General features: G+C 39.0%; 1 protein-coding gene across 3 annotated transcripts in view; it reads left to right on the top strand.

The window, feature by feature from the left end:
* Trim37 (tripartite motif containing 37) overlaps positions 1-20,057 on the top strand; it is a 120,030-nt gene that overhangs the window by 47,578 nt on the left and 52,395 nt on the right. For all 3 annotated transcript variants that reach the window (XM_038325860.1, XM_038325861.2, XM_038325859.1), the window contains exons 14-19: positions 1,480-1,594; positions 3,154-3,372; positions 5,083-5,219; positions 8,234-8,319; positions 11,915-12,109; positions 17,712-18,020. In XM_038325860.1, the coding sequence (XP_038181788.1) occupies positions 1,480-1,594; positions 3,154-3,372; positions 5,083-5,219; positions 8,234-8,319; positions 11,915-12,109; positions 17,712-18,020 (1,061 nt within the window). The remainder of the gene's footprint in view (positions 1-1,479; positions 1,595-3,153; positions 3,373-5,082; positions 5,220-8,233; positions 8,320-11,914; positions 12,110-17,711; positions 18,021-20,057) is intronic.

Genomic DNA, 20,057 nt, shown 5'->3' with positions numbered 1-20,057 from the left:
ACCACCCAGCTGTTTCTCTTTTAGAACGGTTCAATCTCACCATAGCCCAGGGTGACCTTGAACTCCTGATTTTCCTGCTTTCTCGCCCCAAGTGCTGGGATTAAAGGTGTGTGCCACCACTGCCTGGCCTCTATGGTTAAATAGCACTGCCCTCTGATCTCTAGGCAAGCTTTATTTGTCAGAACACAAGCAAAATATCCAACAGGCTTGGAAAGGGGAGGAAAAAAACAGCCTTAAAATGTATATTCCTGGAACCTGACCTAGGCAAAGGAATAGGAAAGTGTTTTTTTCCTAACTATTCCTGTGTGGTATGCTCCTCTTTCTTTTCCAGCTTGAGATCATCACATTTGAAATATAGGTTTATAGTATCTATGGTTTGTGGGTTAACTTGGCAGCTTAATTATTGATATACAACATGATCTTTAGAAAAGTATAGTTTTGTGGCTGAATAGGTGGCTCTGTGGTTTAGAGGACCCAGGCTTGCTTCCTAGCACTCACATGGCAGCTCATAACTGCAACTACAGTCTCAGATGATCTGACACCCTCTTCTGACATATGTGCACGCACCTACATACAGGCAAAACACTCATACATAAAAAAGGAAAAAAAAAGGCCAGCGGTGGTGGCTCTTGCTTTTATTCCCAGCACTTGGGATACAGAGGCAGAAGGATCTCCGAGTTTGAGGCCAGCCTGGTCTACAGAGTGAGTTCGAGGATAACCAGGGCTACACAGATAATTCTGTCTCAAGGAAAACGAAAAACGAAAAACCAAAAATATATGGTTCTGTAGTGAGGAGGCGAGCGGGCAGGTCTGCTTTTCATCCCGCCCGGCTCCTGGCCACCGGCTAGCTTATGCCCCGAAATAACAACACACAAACTGTATTCGTTTAAACACTGCCTGACCCATTAGTTTCAGCCTCTTACTCACATCTTGATTAACCCATATCTAATAATCTGTGTAGCACCACAAAGTGGTAGATTTCAAACTGCTGATGCTGGACATGTAGATCAGTAATTGGCATGCTCAAAGTCCTGGCTTCTCAGCATCATCAAACAAAACAGATGAAAGCACAAAGTGGTGCTTTACCGGAAAGATTCTAGCGTACATTCATCTTGGGCCGGAGCTTCATTTCATCTGGCTCAGAGGAGAGGCATAGCATCTGCCCGAGTCCTCTGCCTGAGCCATCTGCCTCACTTCCTTCTTCCTCTTCTGTCTACTCCACCCACCTAAATCCTGCCCTATCAGAAAGCCAAGGCGGTTTCTTTATTAACCAATGAGAGTCCTCCATCAATATGGTTTTAATTGAGACAACTGGCATTTAGAGACATATGTCATTATGGTTTATGAGTACATGCATGAATAGTGGGTAATAGAAACTGAATCATTTGAAGTGGTTCTTTATCAAATGGGAACTGTAGAGTTTATATAATACACAGATTCACTATGTATATTATCCTTCATGTGGAACTGTTCTTTAAGGTTTCAGGTACGCTCACCAACATTTTTTCAGAAATGCCGGGATCAGCAGTGGTATATTACTCAGCTGGAAGCTGCGCAAACTGGCTATATTCAGCAAATAAACAATCTTAAAGAGGTAAGACAATTGCATCTCTTCTAATTTGCACAGCCTATTGTCCTTTTGGCCTGCAGCTTTTTAAATTTGATTTTGGCTATCCATTTTAATGTTGTGTTAAAATTCTGGTTCTCCTTTTTCTTTGGGCCTCTAGATTCTACACTACTCGATTGTGTAGCCACATTTAGCTACATTAGCTCAATTTAATTAACGTCAGCAATATTATTATTCCTTATTTGTAGTAACTTCATTTCAGGGGCTTGAATAGACACTCTAGATATGCAATATTTTTATTATACAATGTTGTCTTACGCAGCACTACTCTGGTTTGAGATAAACATTGTTTCTCTCAGTAACTAAGGTAATTGTCTTCTACGAGCTGTATTGGATTTAAAGATTCAAAACTAGAATTGTTGAAAGTTGCCACACTTTGAATTCTTGCTGTTTTTGAACACCATAATAGATTGTTAAGTAATTTTGATTTTGTAATAATGAAATTATGTTAGGAATTCTTTCCTTTATGTGGAATTTGAATTGTCTTATGTTGTATGCGTGGGGGCGGTGCTCTTGCCACTGCACATTTGGAAGTCAGCACGACTTCTGGGAGTTGATTCTCTCTCCTTCTACCATGTGGGTTCAGGGATTGAACTCAGGTAGTCAGATCTGGTGGCAAGTGTTCTTACTCACTGAGACAGCCCCTTTGTATAGACTTTGGATGGAGTAGAAGGTTTGGATTGTGAAAGTGGTAGTAGATGAAGCACAAAAATATGAATGAATGTAGATTTCAAACTGCTGATGCTGGACATGTAGATCAGTAATTGGCAGTTAACCTCATGCTCAAAGTCCTGGCTTCTTAGCATCATCAAACAAAACAGATGAAAGCACTGCCTGTATTTTTTATACAGGTTGTGAACTATATGTATAGTTTAGACTGGATATACAGAAGATAGTTTATCTTTCTTATAGGAGTTTTTCAGAAAGAAAACAGGAAAAAATGAAAGAAGTAAAAGAAACGGTTTTTAAAACTAGGTCTAGGAATATATGGATCTGCCTTTCCCCAGTGTTTTGAGACAGGGTCTTAGTGTGTAGCCGTGGTTGCCTGGAACTATGTAGATCAAGCTGACCTCAGACTCACAGAGATCTGCCTGTCTCTGTCTTCTGAGTGTTGGGATTAAAGCTACTTAACACTATGCCCAATTCCCACTCAAGTGTCATTGTCTACAGATGACAGGCGCTTAGCCTTCTGGAGATTGCATGTATACAAACATGTTCTCAGGTCCTTCCATATGCTAGTACTGTCGCATCCTACAGGTTGGACAAAGCTTCAGGAGCCACCTATTGTATGTCCCTTTAACCATCTCTTCAACTCCAACATTATGGTTTTTGTTTGTTTTTTTTTTTTCTTTTGACTATGAAGACCAGGCTAGAGATCATCCTGCTTCTGCTCCCCATGTGCTGGGATTGACGACATGTGCTGTCATGCTCAGCCTATATCTGATTTTTAATGTAAACATTGTTTGCTTTGCCACTGAGTCACCTCTTACAATTAGTATTAATTTGTACCGTTCTTATTTTCAAAGAGACTGACTATTGAGCTGTCCCGCACTCAGAAATCAAGAGATTTGTCACCACCAGATAATCATCTTAGCCCCCAAAATGATGATATTCCTGAGGCACGAGCTAAGAAGGCTGGGTCATGCTCTGACATTCTTCTGGAAGGTGGTCCTACTTCAGCTTCTGTAAGAGAGACCAAGGAAGATGAAGATGAAGAGGGGAAGATTCAGAATGAGGACTATCATGTAAGAATAGATTGTGATTGTGATATACATGGTGGGAGTGTCAGCTCCAGCATAAACATCTTGTCTACTGGTTTACATTATTGATGGATGCACGTTCTGTACATTTCATACTTTGCAAAAGTTTATTATGGAAGACCATTATCTGAAACTGTGGCACATGGTCTAGAAACGGTTTAAATTGTAGATTTGTAAAAATAGGTTATTTTGGGAGCTGGAGAGATGGCTCAGTGGTTAAAAGCACTGGCTGTTCTTCCAGAGGACCCAGGTTGAGTTCCTGCAACCCACATGGCAGTTCAGAACTGCTTGTAGCTCCAGTTCTAGGGAATCCTACACCCTCATACAGACATACATGCAGGTAAAACACTAATGTACATTAAAAAAAAACATAGAATGAACAACTTTTTTTTTTAATATGTTTTTTCCTTTACTAACTGGTAAGTACTTTATTTTTTCTGATAAGATGGCTCATGATTTGGGATGCAATTTTTTGCTAAGCCAAATAATAGCTAGAATAAGAACTCACTAAGTAATTTTTGTTTGTTTTTAGTTAAGATTAGAAGGACAGAGTAGATTTTCTGTAGTTGTTACTTTTAAAATGGGAGTGAAAACAGAGACTGCTGTTCATTTCCCGGCCACTCAGACCTGAATAATCACACAGAAACTATTATAATTATAGCATTGCTTGGCCAGTAGCTTAGGTCTATTCCTTCCTAACTCTTATATCTTAAATTAACCCATTTCTATTAATCTGTGTATCGCCACCAGGCTGTGGCTTACTAGAAAGGCTGCTGTGGCAGTGTCTTTCTCCTTCGGCAGCTACATGACTTCTCTCTGACTCCGCCTACTTTGTATCTCAGTTCTGATTTTCCATCTGACTTTGTTCTGCTAATCCATTGGCTGAAACAGCTTTATTCTTTAACCAGTGGTAATAAAACATAGTCACAGCATATAGAGGGGAATCCCATATCATGGAAGACATGGGTTTTATGTTTCAATGCCCTTATGGGGGAGAGATTGATGATAAGTTTAAAAGCATTGTTCAACTAAGGAAAGAAAATAGGGCTCCGACTGAAACAGTCTGCTTTGATAGGTTGAGTAACATGAATGGCAGGATTTCTATCTAAAACAGCTAAAAGTTGGAGAAGGGGGTTTTGTTTTGTGTGGGTGGGAGCAGAGCTATAAGGATGAGAAAAATTGGAGGGGAGCCTTAGGTGATAGATTGATATGTTTTTGTAGCCCAAGTTGGCTATAGGCTACAAGAACATCATTATGTAACAAAGAATGACCTTGGATTTCTGGTTTTCTTGCTTTCTTGCTTTCCAAGTCTGAGATCACATGAAGAGAAATTACTGGAAGTTGACTTGGAGAATGTGAATTATTCCTAGTTGAATTGAGGACCTAGCTCAAATTGATAACTATGAATCAGTCATGGTACCAGTCAGTAAGGCTGTATAGCTTTTCTGTGGAATATTGAGCAGGGTAGACATAGGATTTACACTGGTAGGTCTCTGGTAATGTCCAAGATGGGATGACTAACTAAGTAGAAACATTTGGAACAAAGATCTTGTTTATGCTTTCTTAACATCCTAGCACTCTGGAGGCTGAGACAGGAAGATTGCATGAGTTTAAGACCAGCCTGGGCTACGTAGTAAGTTTTGACTCAGAATCCTAAAAAAGGAATAAGAAGAAATCTTATTTGCCTTGTTGTAGCATGAGCTCTCGGATGGAGATCTGGATCTGGATCTTGCCGGGGAAGATGAAGTGAATCAGCTCGATGGCAGCAGCTCCTCTGCAAGTTCCACAGCAACGAGCAACACAGAAGAGAACGACATTGATGAAGAGACCATGTGAGCGTCCCATGTGAACACTTTACATAGGAATCATTTAAGCACTGTGATTTAGGCTAAGTATGGGAATGTTCAGCATTTTTTTTTTTTAAGATACAACCTAAATATAAACTAGGCCTTCTCAGCTATGAGTTTTTATTCTTACTTTATTTATTTTAAAAAAATCTTTTTATTGGACAGGAGAGATGGCTCAGTGATTAAGAGCTCTGGCTGCTCTCCCAGAGGATCTGGGTTCAATTCCCAGTGCCCACATATCAGCTTACAGTCACTTGTAACTGCAGTCCCAGGGGCTATGATGCTCTCTTCTGCCCTCTGTGGGCACTAGGCACTCAAATGGTACCCAGACATATATACAGAGAAAAGACTCATACACATATGTACAGTTATTTGTTTTGTTTTTTTCTTACAAATTAAAAAGAAAGTGTGTGCATGTGTGTGTAATATGGGCATATGGAGGCCAGAGTTCAACTTTTGTGAGTTGTCTTCTCCTTCCTCTGTGGGTCCCAGAGATGGAATCAGATTTTCAGGCTGCACAGTCAATGATTTTCACCACTGAGTTATACCACTGGCCCAAGCCTGGGACTTCTGATCAGGCTAGGCTGGCTATTGTATGTTTTTCTGATACTCTTTTATAGCCTTCTTCTTTCCTTAGTGTGGGAAAGAAACCCAAAAACCAAAAACGTCTGGTCTCTGAACCTAGACTGAGGCAAAGGTACAATTCTCTGCCCCGCTTTAGAAACTGGATATTGGGAGAACGTGCATTAGCCCTTTGCTTGTCTTGTTGGCTCTGATGTCTCTGCTGGAGGAGATAAGTGTGGTAAGCACTGTAGATCTGAGCGTTTTCAGGATGCCCTCACCCAGTAGAAGCTCTTCTTAATACAGGTCTGGACATAAGGGTGCAAGTCTTTTTGGCCACACATACCTGGCCCTTGGCATCAGGTTAGGTGTTGGAGACTACCTACAGAATAAAAAATGCTGCTGGTGTCTTCCCCACTCCAGCAAACTGACAGGCATATGTTCTTGGTTATGGTGACCTAGAGTGGAATTACTTGGGGGCTGAAATAAGAGGGAAAGGATTAATCTTGACTTAAGTACTATTTATGCTCACGCTTTTGGGGAGTCTGTATTTTGAGACAGAGACCCACTATGTAGTATTGGTTGACCTAGAACTTAATCTGTGTGTAGTCCAAGCTGGCCTCAACTCAGAGATATACCTTCACTTGTCTCTTCCTCTCGAGTGTCGGAATTAAAGTTGTGCACTGCCACCCCCAGCCCTATGCTCTTTTTTTATTCCCAATATTAATGCTTTTTTGAAATTTTCATTTCTTCATTTTTCTATACCTTTAGGAATATTTCCAGAGTGCTTTCTTCTTTTCTTCTTCGTCGTCGTCGTCTTCGTCTTCTTTTTGTTTTTTTAGCTTTACTTTTTGAGAGTTTTTTTTCTCAGCATGTATGTCTTTACACCATATGCATGGCTAGTGTCCACAGTGGAGGGCATCAGATCCCCTGTAACTGAAGTTATAGATAAATGATTGTGAGCCATCATGTGGGTTCTGGGAACTGAATCCAGGTCCTCTGTACAAGAAAGACATGCTCTTAACCATGGCGCCACCTCTCCAACCCTTATTTCCAGAGTCTTGAGTGGCTTTGTTTGTTTGTTTGTTTGGTTGGTTGGTTTTGTTTGTTTTTTGTTTTGTTTTTCAAGACAGGGTTTCACTGTGTATCCCTGGAACTCTTTCTGTAGAATAGGCTGGCTTTGCACTCAGAGATCTGCCTGTTTCTGCCTCCTGAGTGCTGAAAATAAAAGTATGCGTCACTGTTGCCTGGCTTTGCGTGGCTTTTAAATATAATTTTCATCAATTTTACATGATAGTGAGTCTGCCAAGTTCCTTACTTCTTAAGATTTCTTCAAATTTATAAAACTAGCATTGTCTTTTTTACTGCTTCAAATAGTACTTTGTAGGTTGATTTAAAGCAGTTTAAAGTTGACTTTTTAAGAACAGATAGGAAGCAGCACCCTGTTTTGTAAAGTTGTCTTTGTCATCTCTAGTAACTGTTCTTTGTTGTCCTTCCTTCCTCCCCGCTCTCTTTCTCTTTGTGTGTGTGTTGGGGGGGTGAGGGCAAGGGTTCAGCTGGCCTCATAGAACTTACTGTGTAGTTTAGGATGGCCTTGAAATCCAGCCCTCCTCCTGGCACTTCCCAAGTATTGCATATGCAGGCATGTTTCTTCTCTCCTGACTTGGACTTTTTTCTAAAATATTAAAATGCAAGGTGTGGTTTTTGGTTTTTCTTGTTGTTATTTGTTTGTTTGGTTTTGGTTTTTCCTAATTGACTATTAGCATGTGTGCCTTCCCTGTCTTCCCTTTGAGAGGTCTCACCATAGCCTAAGCTGCTCACAAACTTACTATGTAACTTAGAATGGGAACTTCTGATCTTCCTGTCTCTACCTCCTTAATGCTGAGATTGCAGATGTGTACTGTGCCGCCACCCCTGGCTCCCTGTGGTGATAAAAGTCAAACACTGGGCTTCCTAAATGATGGCTGGTTAGATGAGCATCACTGCACTAACTGAGCCACAGGCCAAGCAGCAGTGAGAAGTCTTTATAGATGTATATAATTGCTCCTCTTTACAGTGTTTTCCCAGATTTTCGGACATGAAGATCAAATATTTTTAGCTTACTTTGATGTTATTTAAAAGTTGTTTTGGACATTAAATGCACAGTCATGATTCTCACTAAGATCATCTCATAGTTGTATTTAGGAACATAACACTTATCAAAGTATGACAAATACAACTTCTTTAATTTTTAAAATTCATTTATAATGTGGCTTATGCACATGCACATATATATGCATACCTCTGCGTGTGTGAGAGTCAGAGGACAGCTTGGGAACAGTTCTCTCTTTCTCCTGTGGGTGGGGGAGTAGGAACTGTAACTCACCTTATAGTACAGCTGCATTTCCTTTGTGAGAATTATGAGTTTTTTGAACATGATGGATTTTGTCTATTCTCAGGTCTGGAGAAAATGATGTAGAATATAACAACATGGAATTGGAAGAGGGAGAACTCATGGAAGATGCAGCTGCTGCAGGACCTCCAGGTACAGAGGCCAGGCTCCACGAGTCATCCTGACTGTCATAGTTTAGTGGAGGGTAACCATTATTTATTTGTTTGCTCTGTTTCTTGACTTGGGATTTCACTATGTAACCTGATTTTCCTGCCGTGGCCTTTCCAGGGGTAGAATTACAGATATAGACCACTACATGTGGCAAAATTTACTTTATAGTTAAAGAAACTGGTGCACAGGTAAATTAAGCAACTTAACCCTGTTTTCACAGCTTAGCACATAAGGAGTAATTGGATCTTGAGGTTTGTATGGATTTTGTGTACTCTTGACTCTGGAGTGTGAGTCTTATTTGTATTAAGCTTTGTTTACAGAATGATTTAAATGGCTGCATGGAATATGGGCTTACAAAAGATATTTAGAAAGCTGATTTTCAGAGCTATACAAACTCATGTTTAGTTACCAGGTCACATATGTAGTTGTTGCTTCAACTAGGTTAGAACCCAGATTTTGTTAGACGCAGCCCTCCACCCTTCCCAAATCACACTGTTGCTCCTCAGAAGATCTTATTTATGTAATGGATGTTTTTCTTTATGTCTTTAGATCTGATTGTAAGAATTGGCTGGAACATTTAAAAGCTAGCTTTTGGCGTATATCTCTAATCCTAGCTCTTAGAAGGCTGAGGCAGGAGGATTAAGAATGCATGGCCAACCTGAGGTAGATTATTCTGAGGCCAGAAGAAGATCCCCTGGGACTGCAGTTAGTAAAAGTAATAAGCCACCATGTCCTCTTACATAGCAGAAGTGCCAGTGTGATCTACAGAGTGAGTTCCAGGACAGCCAGGGCTACACAGAGAAACCCTGTCTCCAAAAACAAGAAGACAACAACAATAACAAGAAGTGGATACTGTTTGAATATGTGGATTCCAAGTATTGAATAAATGTCATTCATACTTCATTTGCTTTTGTTTTGGGTTTTTTTTGCATTTATTTTCTTAGCTCTTATATTCTATAAAATTTAGATTACTTTATCCTAGATTTAAAGATGTAAAGTGAACAAAGACCCTTTTTTCATTGTTGAACTTGGCTGAAATTTATCTAGTTAACACACATTGAATATAACAGTATATTTCTAGTTCCTGAAAAATAGAATGAAAAAGACTTCTGTACTTTATAACTAAAGGTGAATAAATGCAAGAATAATTAGCAAAAAAAAAAAATGACAGTACACATTCAGATTTTAAGTCATTTTTGAAAGACTCCTCAGTGAGATAGAGTATAACTCGCCCTCTTTTAAGTAAATGTTGTGATGGGGGAAGCTTGACCACATCACATGTGATGGGCGCATTTAGTATTGTCTGTGGTGAGACGTGTCAATGTGTAGAGAACATTACCTCTGTAGTGTTAAATCAGAGAAACCCTTAACTGAGGGACATTGTACAGAATTACCCAAATAAGGACAATAATCACAAACCAGAGAAGACTAGTTTGATGTTCTGGATTAAATTCTAGAAGAGAAAAAGCGAACATGTGTGGAAAATTAATAATCTATACACAGTAGAATTTAGTTAGTAACTTAATATATCAGTATTGGTTCGTTTGTTGTGATAAATGTATCATAGTAATGAAAGATGTTAACAGAGAAATGGGTGTGAAATATATAGAAGCATTCTGTACATTTTCTGTAATTCAGACTTCAAAAAGTTAAAAACAGTAAATCAGTGATTAAAAGCTGGAGTGGGATTGTGTGCAGCATTCCTAAACCTCTGGGCCTGACCAGTGGCACGGCAGCCAAACATAACATAAGAGACCCTGTTTCAGATAAGCGGAGGGCAAAGAGTGGCAGCTGAATTTGTCTTCTGATCTCTATAACCTTATTATGGCATGTAGACACATATACTTAAAGGCAGACACGCAGACACACAGCAATACACCATTTCTAATTCAAATTGACATTGATAAGGTTATTACTCAAAACATTTTTATTTTTATTTTTTATTTTTTTTTTGAGATATGGTCTTACGTTTCCGTGGCTGGTCTGAAGCTCAGTATATAGAACAGGATGGCCTTACACTCACAGAAATTTGCTGACTCTGCCTTTCAAGTGCTGGCATTAAGCCTGGACCTTTTTATTGTTTGTTGTTATATTTTAGCTTTAGTTTATGAAACCAGTGTTTTTTTTATGTAGTCCCAGGTAGCCTGCAACTTGCTTTGTAGATCAGACTAGCCTTGAAGTCACAGAGATCTCCCTGTCTCCCATGTTGCGATTTAAGATGTGTGCCACCATATTCCGCTTATTATGTAGTTTTTTGAGCATCTTGATTATTTTCTTAGTATGTATTTACAGCATCTTATTTTGTAGCCTAGGCCTGCCTGGAACTCAAGTATCCTAAACTGGCCTCAAATTCATAGCAATTCTGGTATCGCAGCCTCCTGAGTACTGGGATTATAAGCATGAGCCACCACACTTGACTGATGAAAAGATTCGTTTTTCTCATCATATTTTGGACTTCTTTAGTTATTTTTTCAGATAATTCTTTGTAGTATTTTCATTCTTTTGTGACTTAGTTTTATATTGCTGTGTTTATGAGGGTTGCTGAAACTCTGTTTTTTTGTTTGTGTTTTGTTTTTGTAAGAAATGCAAGATTAGCCAGGTAGTGGTGGGATACGCCTTTAATCCCAGCATTCGGGAGGCAGAGCTAGGTGGATCTCTGTGAGTTCGAGGCCAGCCTGGTGTACAAGAGCTAGTTCCAGGACAGGCTCCAAAGCTACACAGAGAAACTCTTGTCTTGAAAAAAACCAAAAACCAAACCAAACAAAACAAAAAGCCAAATTAAAAGCATAGTAAGAAACCATTGCACATTGACCATAATGGTTAATATATATTATTTAAATTGCTTTTTTTTTCTTAAGCAGGGTTTCATGTAGCCTGGATTGATTTTTAACTTCTATATAGCCAAAGATGGATTTGAATTCCTAATTCTTTAACCTCCACCTCTCAAGTGCTAGGATTACAGACGTGTGTCACCACACATAGTATGGTTAATATTTTAAACCTGGCAATACTAAATGTTAAGTATATGAAAATATGGGAAACCTTTTACTCTCTGATGGGAATGAAAACTTTTCTTCTTTGACCCTGGCCTGCACTGATTTGTGTATCTTTCTAAATTTTTTTTATTTTAAGATTTATTTACGTATTAGGTATACAGTGTTCTGCCTGCATGTATGCCTGCAGGCCAGAAGAGGGCACCAGATCTGTTATAAGTGATTGTGAGCCACCATGTGGTTGCTGGGAATTGAACTCAGGACCCCTGGAAGAGCAGTCAATGTTCTTAACCTCTGAGCCATCTCTCCAGCACCCCAAGTTGTGTATCTTGTACACATTTATAATTGTATGGTGCTTGAGATGAGGTTGTTGATTATTCTTGAATTATGGATAGTAACAAACCCCATGCTTAGTCATTGTTTTGATGTTTATTACTTGGCAGTATGGTTCCTCTGTGCTTTTCATTATGAACACAATCTAAGACACAGATCTGCAGACAGGTATTCACCCACTAATTGAGATTAAAAAAATAAATAAAACATGTACAGATATATACAGTATGTTTTCTCTATTTCTTTTGTAGGTAGTAATCACAGCTATGTGGGTGCCAGTAGCAGAATGTCAAGAAGAGCACATTTATGCTCTGCCGCTACCAGTAGCTTATTAGACATTGATCCTTTAATCTTAATACATTTATTGGATCTTAAGGACCGGAGCAGTATGGAAAATCTGTGGGGCTTACAGCCTCGTCCATCCACTTCACTTTTGCAGCCCACAGGTAAAATAATAATGTCTTTTCTCCCTTCGGTTCTCTGGAAGAACTATTGAATTTCTGTGTGTCTCATCTCAGTATTGGAACGTAGTATGTTTCTCTAGTAAAATGATTTTTCATTCATGTCATATGAGTGATTTTTTTTTAACCTGTCTACTCTCCACTCCACCCTCCACCCCCGTGTATGTGTTCAGAATTGAACTCAGAATCTTGTTTTCCTGGGTGAACTGGACCTACAGCACTTTGCCTCATTTTTCCTGTTGTTGCTCAAAAGTTGGGTCAAAACAAATTTTAAATTTGTTTTTAAACCTTTGAAAAGGTTTTGGGGCTAGGGTGTGTAGCTCAGAAAATAGTAATCACCCAGCACACACAAATCCTTGTAATTGATCCCTAACACTGCAAAGAAAAATGAAGAAAGTTCTAAATGGTTGCCTTCTCTTTGTGCCTAACTGCTAGCTTGAGCCATAGGAAGAAGTACAGTTGTCTTCTTTGTGAATGGATTCAGTTTTTCAGGCCTACCTTTCAAGGGGAAATGTGTCTAAATCGAAAAACATTTACTTAATTATTCATTAAAGGAAAAATGCTTACCACTGCCATGGTGGCTTATACCTGTTATAAGGATGGTAAAGACTGAGTCATGAGGATTGCTCTGAGTTTAAGATTAACCTAGGCTACATAGTGAGTTCAAGTCCGGCCTGGACTATATTGTGTGACCTGTTTCAAGAAATCAAACAAGGCTGGTCATGATAACATGTATCTTTTATTCTATCACTTGTGAGGAAGAGACAGGTGGATCTCTATGAGTTCAAGGCTAGCCTGGTCTACATAATGAGTTCTGGACCAACCATAAGATACCTAGTGTAAGACCCTACTTATGCACACAAATGAACATCAAAACCTGAGAAAATGTTGTAACACAAATAATAAAAACCCAGAGACAGATTTCGTAGTTCAACCTAAATATCAGAAAAGCAAAGTGGCCAGCCACTGGCTCTTACCTCTACCTCAGACCAAAAATGGATGAGATCTTGTGTTTACGAATCCTGCAGACTCGACACACCACTGAGTTTTTGTCTCTTCCACCTTATATTCTTCTTTCTGCCCAGCCGTATTACTCCTGTCTCCACCTCCCTCGTGCTGGGATCACCTTTTTGTGAGCTCTTTTTCTCTTTTAGATACTCAATCTTGTGTAGTTCAGGGAGGCCTTGAACTAACAGAGATCCATCTACCTCTGTCTTCCTGGGATTAAAAGTGTCTACCACCACTGCCTGGCCTGTATGTCTGACTAGTGTGGCTGCTTTGCCCTGTGCAATCTTTATGAATTGTTATGAAGCAGCAACAAAAATAATTTTATAGTTGGGGTCATTACACCATGAGGAACTATATTAAAGGGTTGCAGCATTAGGAAGGTTGAGAACCACTGATTTAAGTGAACCTTCACACAGAATGTACTCAAACCATTAATGAAGAGCAACTGTCCCAGAACCTAGCTTCATGCAATCTTTATTTATTAAAACACAAATAATATACTACTATAAAATGTATATTAATTATCCACAGTATTTTATGCCAAAGCTATTTAAGAGAAAAATATGCATTATTGTAGTAAGACACCCATTTGTATAGTCCAGTCTAGGCTCTTTGAATCAGAGATAGAGTTGGTTTTTTGTTTTTTGAGACAGGATTTTTCTATGTTGCTTTGGAGCCTGTCCTGGAGCTAGCTCTTGTAGACCAGGCTGGCCTTGAACTCAGAGAGATCCGCCTCCTGGGATGAAAGGTGTGTGCCGACACCACAACCTGACAAGATAGTTTTTTTTTTTTTTAAAGATAGTGATTTACCATTAATGCTATTACAGTTTAAAGACAAGTTTTAGAGGCCTTTGGTATTACTCAGTAGTAATGTGCTTGCCTAGTGTGGGCAAGGCCCTTGGTTCTATCTCCCAGCTTCCCATTCCTGGGGTTGGAGAAACAGCATTATTGTTAGAGTGCTTTCCACTACATCCTTGGTATGTAGTAAAACAGACTGACATTTCCCTATTACCTTCCTAAATTGTTAGTATTATATAACCAAACCATGAGGTAGACAGGGATTTTGGTGATTTCTCAAAGCAGCAGAGAGAGACAATCACTTTTTGAACAAAATCATAGAACCTCTGCGTAGAAAACAAAGCCTGAGCCACTGCAGCGGTTTGGAGGTTACAGCCTGAACCAGTTCCTTTTTTTCTTAAAGCATACTTCTGAAAGTCTTACCCCTCCATTTGAAAGACTATCTTCAGCTAGGTTCTGGGACAGTTGCTCTTCATTAATGGTTTGAGTACATTCTGTGTGAAGGTTCACTTAAATCAGTGGTTCTCAACCTTCCTAATGCTGCAACCCTTTAATATAGTTCCTCATGGTGTAATGACCCCAACTATAAAATTATTTTTGTTGCTGCTTCATAACTATAATTTTGCTACTGTTATGAATCATAAAGTAAATATCTCACCTGCAGGATATCTGATATGCGACCGCCAGGAGGGTTGCAATTCACAGGTTGAAAACTGTTGGCTTGAATGATAATTGGTGGTATGTGCAAAGTCCAAATGAAGCAGGTCAAGTCTGGCTCTATAATAAACACGTATAATTGACTTAACTTTAAGAGGAACAATTTTATAATTTGATTTACAAATAGATTTAATAAATAGGTAAAATCATGTTTTTTAAAATATTGAATGTCATTGGAGTGCAGTGGGGCAGGTAATAAAAAGGAACAGCTAAGTCTTGGATCTAACTTTGGAGTAGTTACCAAGGCTAAGAGCCTGCCACATAGCTAGAATACAGATAGCTATATTCTATTTAAAAAAATGAGCCAAATGGTCTGAGCAATGGTGGCACGCGCCTTTAATCCCAGCACTCAGGAGGCAGAGGCAGGCTAATTCCTGTGAGTTTGAGGCCAGCCTACAAGAGTTAGTTCTAGGACAGCTAGGACTGTTACACAGGGAAACGCTGTCGTGAAAACAAAACAAAAACAACAGAACCAAATGAAGAGCCTTTTGGAAAAGAGAAAGACCAATAAAACAATATCAGGAGCCAAGTCAAAATAACCCTGTGTGTGTGTGGCTGGGGGGGGGGGGGATGTGTGTTCATAAAGTTAATAAAATCACAGAAAGAACCTTGTTTCTTTTATTAAAAAGGCTTGTGTGGAGTTTGTTAATTTCAGTTCTCGGCATATTCATATTTTAATCATAAAGTTAATGGACATCTGTTACATGTCAAATTCATTGCCTGTTCATGCTCTTAATTGCTATGCCCAGGGGATGTCATAAATGATACCAGGGTATCAAGTTGAAATCAACTTTAAGGTATCTAGTGCTAAATAGAATGAAGTAATCGCATTGATTTATCCTATGGAAGTTCTTGAATGCTAGCTTGAATTTAATCATACATAGTAGAGGGTAGAGAAAGAGAAGTTTGGTTTTAGTAGTAGTTTGATTTAAACCTTACTTTAGAAAATGAACAGTACTGATAAAACAGATAAATGAAAGTTTTTGACAGGATACTTAGTCTAGGGTTTCATTTCTGGTATGAGAGAATAAACTGGCAATTTTTAAGACATGCTTAAAGTGTATAGAATGGGATAAACTCTCAGGAATTTTTTTGGCATTAAAAGGTTCTAAGAGCTAAGGAAGTGGTCCAGCAGGTACTTAGATGCTCAAGCAACAAGAGCGAGGACCAGGGTTTGCTTCCTTAGAGCACATGTGACTGTCAGGTGGATGTGGCAGCCTGCCTGTAATTTCAGCCTTTTGGAGGTGAGATAGAAATGGGTTTTCTGCAGCCACCTGGCTAGCTAGAGTTTATTTGAGAGATTATGGCTCCAGAAGGTATGTGGGACTCTTATTCCCCAAAGCTGTAAGGAAACACTGTAAAAGAAATAATACAGATTGAAGTCACTTCTAATTAACCTTAGAACTGTGGGCTATATCTGTTCTGGAAGTCTTCACCTAAGTGTGACTCCAAGAAACTGGGGTGTGGGTGTGTCTATTAGAAGTGAGACTAAAGCGATCAGTAGATAATAGAATCTGGTAGTGGAGAGCTTGTGTGCAATCCAGTACTTAACATGTGGCTCTTCTGAGCATAAAGTAATACCTGCTTTAGCCTTTAGAAAACATTCTGGCATCTTGGGACCAATAAATGATTAGGAACTGAAAAGTCACACAGGTTTGGAGTTCCAGGGGACATTGAGGAACATTGTTTTTGGGGATAAGAAATTTATCAGAAGAGTTATTGTCATTGAAAGACAGCAGCATGGTGGAGCACTTTAGACCCAAGAGGTGTATGTGGGTCCCTTCTAAAAGATTTCAGGAAAAAGGAAGCTTTCATAGCAGGAGTGTACAACCAGGCTGTTTCTGATTCCTGAGCAGCAAGGAGAGAGGTGGGAGAGGGAATTCTGGGAAGGAATGTGGTACTTGAAGGATGTTCAGGAGTGAATGAGGAGGAGTATAACTGTTATACAGGTGGGATCTCTGTCACTGGTAGTTCTCTGATGTCACCCAGGAACCTAGCAGCCTTACTAGAAGAAGCCTAGTAAGCTTCATTGGCTGTCTCTCATTCTCTGGTATCTGAACATCTGAGGGGGTCTGTTTGCAGGCTTCGAGACAGGCTCTTAGTAGAATATCTTTTCCTGTAGCCGCAGAGATTTCAGAATCAACTATGAGGATGGTGATGGAGAGGGCTGCTGATGGGGTGTAGCTGGGGCATTGTTCCATCTGGAATTATACGTCTACATAGAAGAATATGCATAGCTGAGTTGATGACGTGTTTGACTTCTAGGTTATTCTTTTTCATTTTTTTAGATTGTGACTGTAAGAAGTATAGAAAGAAGCTGAGAAAAGTAGAAAAGTATTTAAAACAAGACAAATAAAACATAAGGCAGAGCAACCTCTAAAATTTAGAATTAAGATATGATTCAGTGAAGTGATTGTGACCCAGACTCTTAACTTGAAGCTTTAAAGTTGGAATAAGGTTAAGATAGTTGGACCTGTGTTTTCTGTGGTAGAATTTAATGCATGTTCTAAATTTTTTATTTCATCTATTTGTGTAGTTATGTATTGTGTACATGAGTATGTATGTGTCGTAGAGGTTATGTGTATGTGTGTATGTGTGGATCTTAGAGGACAATTTGCAAGACTCTGTTCTCTCCTTCCACCATGTAGTAGAATCCTAGGTTTAGGCCTCAGATTATTAGGCTTGGCAACAAGTGCCTTTATCCACTAGTCAATGATTCCCGACCTGTGGGTTGTAACCCATTTGGAGGTTATGTATCAGATACTCTTCATATTAGATATTTACATTAAAATTTATAACAGCAGCAGAATTACAATTACGAAGTAGCAATGAAATGATTTTATGGTCGGGGGTCACCACACCATGAGAAACTATATTAAAGGATCACAGCATTAGGGAGGTTGAGAACCACTGATACCAGCAGTCTCTCTAGTCTTGATGCATGTTCTTTGCTGATATAATGAAGTTCCTTACCACATTTGACACTTTAAATTTGTGGGAAAGAATGAGGTCATGAATGTTAAAATTTATATGAACATGGTTTTTTACTTGTTTTCTTTTGAAGCATCATATTCTCGAAAAGATAAAGATCAAAGGAAGCAGCAGGCGATGTGGCGAGTGCCCTCTGACTTAAAGATGCTCAAAAGACTCAAAACTCAAATGGCTGAAGTTCGGTGTATGAAGACTGATGTGAAAACAACGCTGTCTGATATAAAAGGCACTGGGATTGCTTCTGGAGACATACAGGCAAACCTGTTTTGTGCTGACCAGGCAGCTCTGGCTACCTGTGGACCTGAAAACTCTGGTAGATTACAGGATTTGGGAATGGAGCTCCTAGCAAAATCATCAGTTGCTGGCTGTTACATACGGAACTGTAAGTGAAGAAGTTCATGTAATGTCATTTCTCCCGTGAACTTTAGGAAATCATTTGACTCATTGTTTTCACTTAATAATCTATCAATGTCTTTGTTCTACTGAGTTAAATTAAAATTTTATTTTTTTTAATATATATGGATATTTTGCCGGCAGGTGTGTCTGTATAATGTGTGTATGCCTGATGCCCACAGGGGCCAGAAAGAGTGCATTGAATCCCCTGGATTTGGATTTATAGATTTTTGTGAGCGACTGTATGGGTGTTAGGACTTGCACCTAGGTCCTCTGTAAAAGTAGTAAGTGCTCTTAACCACTGAGTCATCTCTTCTACCCTTCTTATGTTTCTCTCCATCCAAAATTGTTCAACATTTTTTTAAAAGAATTTGTGTGTATGTGCATGTGTGTGTCTGTGTGTGTGTGTGTGTGTGAGGGGGGGAGAAGGGAGGGAGGGAGGATGTACATGGCGCACTGCACACTTCAGGAGGTAAGAGGACAGCTTTGTAGAGTCAGTTCTCTTCACACGTGGTCGCAGGAATGGACTCAGGGTCGTCAGGCTTTAAAATGGTGAGTGCCTTTACCAGCTGAGCTACTTTCCAGTCCATTCTATATATTTCTTTTAGTATAACAATATTCCTCCTGTCTAATATAGACTCGCATGCCTGCCAGCCCAGGTGTAATCCTTGCCGCCTGCCTTGCTGTTGGCACTGTTACAGTCTCTTTATGAGAACCATCAGATTGTTCAGACAGGCATATACTCACGCTTCACATAGTTAAACAAATGCAACGTAAACAAAAGTCACACACCTGAAAATAATATTCCCCAACAAACAGCAGCAATCCTAATTAGCATACTCAGATGAATTGTATTTCCATTTCCAATGCATTCAAATTTTTCCAGAAGAAAAGTTTTGAAGGGAACTATTTTTTTTAAAATATTTATTTATTTATTTATTTACTTACTTACTTATTTATTTATTATGTATACAATATTCTGTCTGTGTTTATGTCTGCAGGCCAGAAGAGGGCACCAGAACCCCATTACAGATTGGTTGTGAGCACCATGGTGGTTGCTGGGAATTGAACTCCGGACCTTTTGGAAGAGCAAGGCAATGCTCTTAACCGCTGGCCATCATCTCCAGCCCCTGAAGGGAACTATTTTATTGGGCTTTCAGAATGCTAAATGGTGATAACGCCACAAATATAAAATTAGAAAGACACACACTGTGACCCATTACCTATCATTATTTATCAGTCTATCCATTCATACATCCATTTTGTTATATGTTTTTTATCCTGAGTTTTTATGTGGTTGGGAGACTTTTGATGACTGTTTCTATTTCTTCAGCAGTTATAGGTCTGTTTAATTTGCTTATCTGGCCTTGATTCAGTTTTGGTAAGTGATATTTATCCAGAAAGTTGTCCATTTCCTTTAAGTTTTCCAATTTTGTGGAGTACAGGTTTTCGAAATATGACCTGATGATCCTCTGTATTTCCTCCGTGTCTGTTGTTATGTCCCCCTTTTCATTTCTGATTTTGTTAATTTGGATGTTCTCTCTCTGCCTTTTGGTTAGTTTGGATAAAGGTTTGTCTAATTTGTTGATTTTTCTCAAAGAACCAACTCTTTGTCTCATTGATTCTTTGTATTGTTTTCTTTGTTTCTAGTTTGTTGATTTCAGCTCTCAATTTGATTATTTCCTGCTGTCTAGTTCTCTTTTGTGAGTTTGCTTCTGTTTGTTCTAAAGTTTTCAAATGTTCTGTTAATTCACTAGTGTGGCATTTTTCCAGCTTCTTTATGTAGGTATTTAGTGCTATGAACACCCCCTTCATTGTGTCCCATAAATTTGGGTATGTTTGTGTGGTCATTTTCATTGAATTTTAGGAAGTCTTTAATTTCTCCCTTTCTTTCTTGACCGATTGATGATTCAGGTGAACATTGTTTTCATTTCCACATGTTTCTGGGCTTTCTGTTATTAGTGTTGCTGTTGAATTCTAGTTTTAAATCATGGTGATCTGATAAGATACATGGGGTTATTCCAAT

The sequence above is a fragment of the Arvicola amphibius genome, chromosome 4 (genome assembly GCF_903992535.2).
Source record: "Arvicola amphibius chromosome 4, mArvAmp1.2, whole genome shotgun sequence".
Taxonomy (NCBI): Eukaryota; Metazoa; Chordata; class Mammalia; order Rodentia; family Cricetidae; genus Arvicola; species Arvicola amphibius.
Note: the sequence above shows the minus strand (reverse complement) of the source record. Positions and strands in the feature narration are given on the sequence as shown.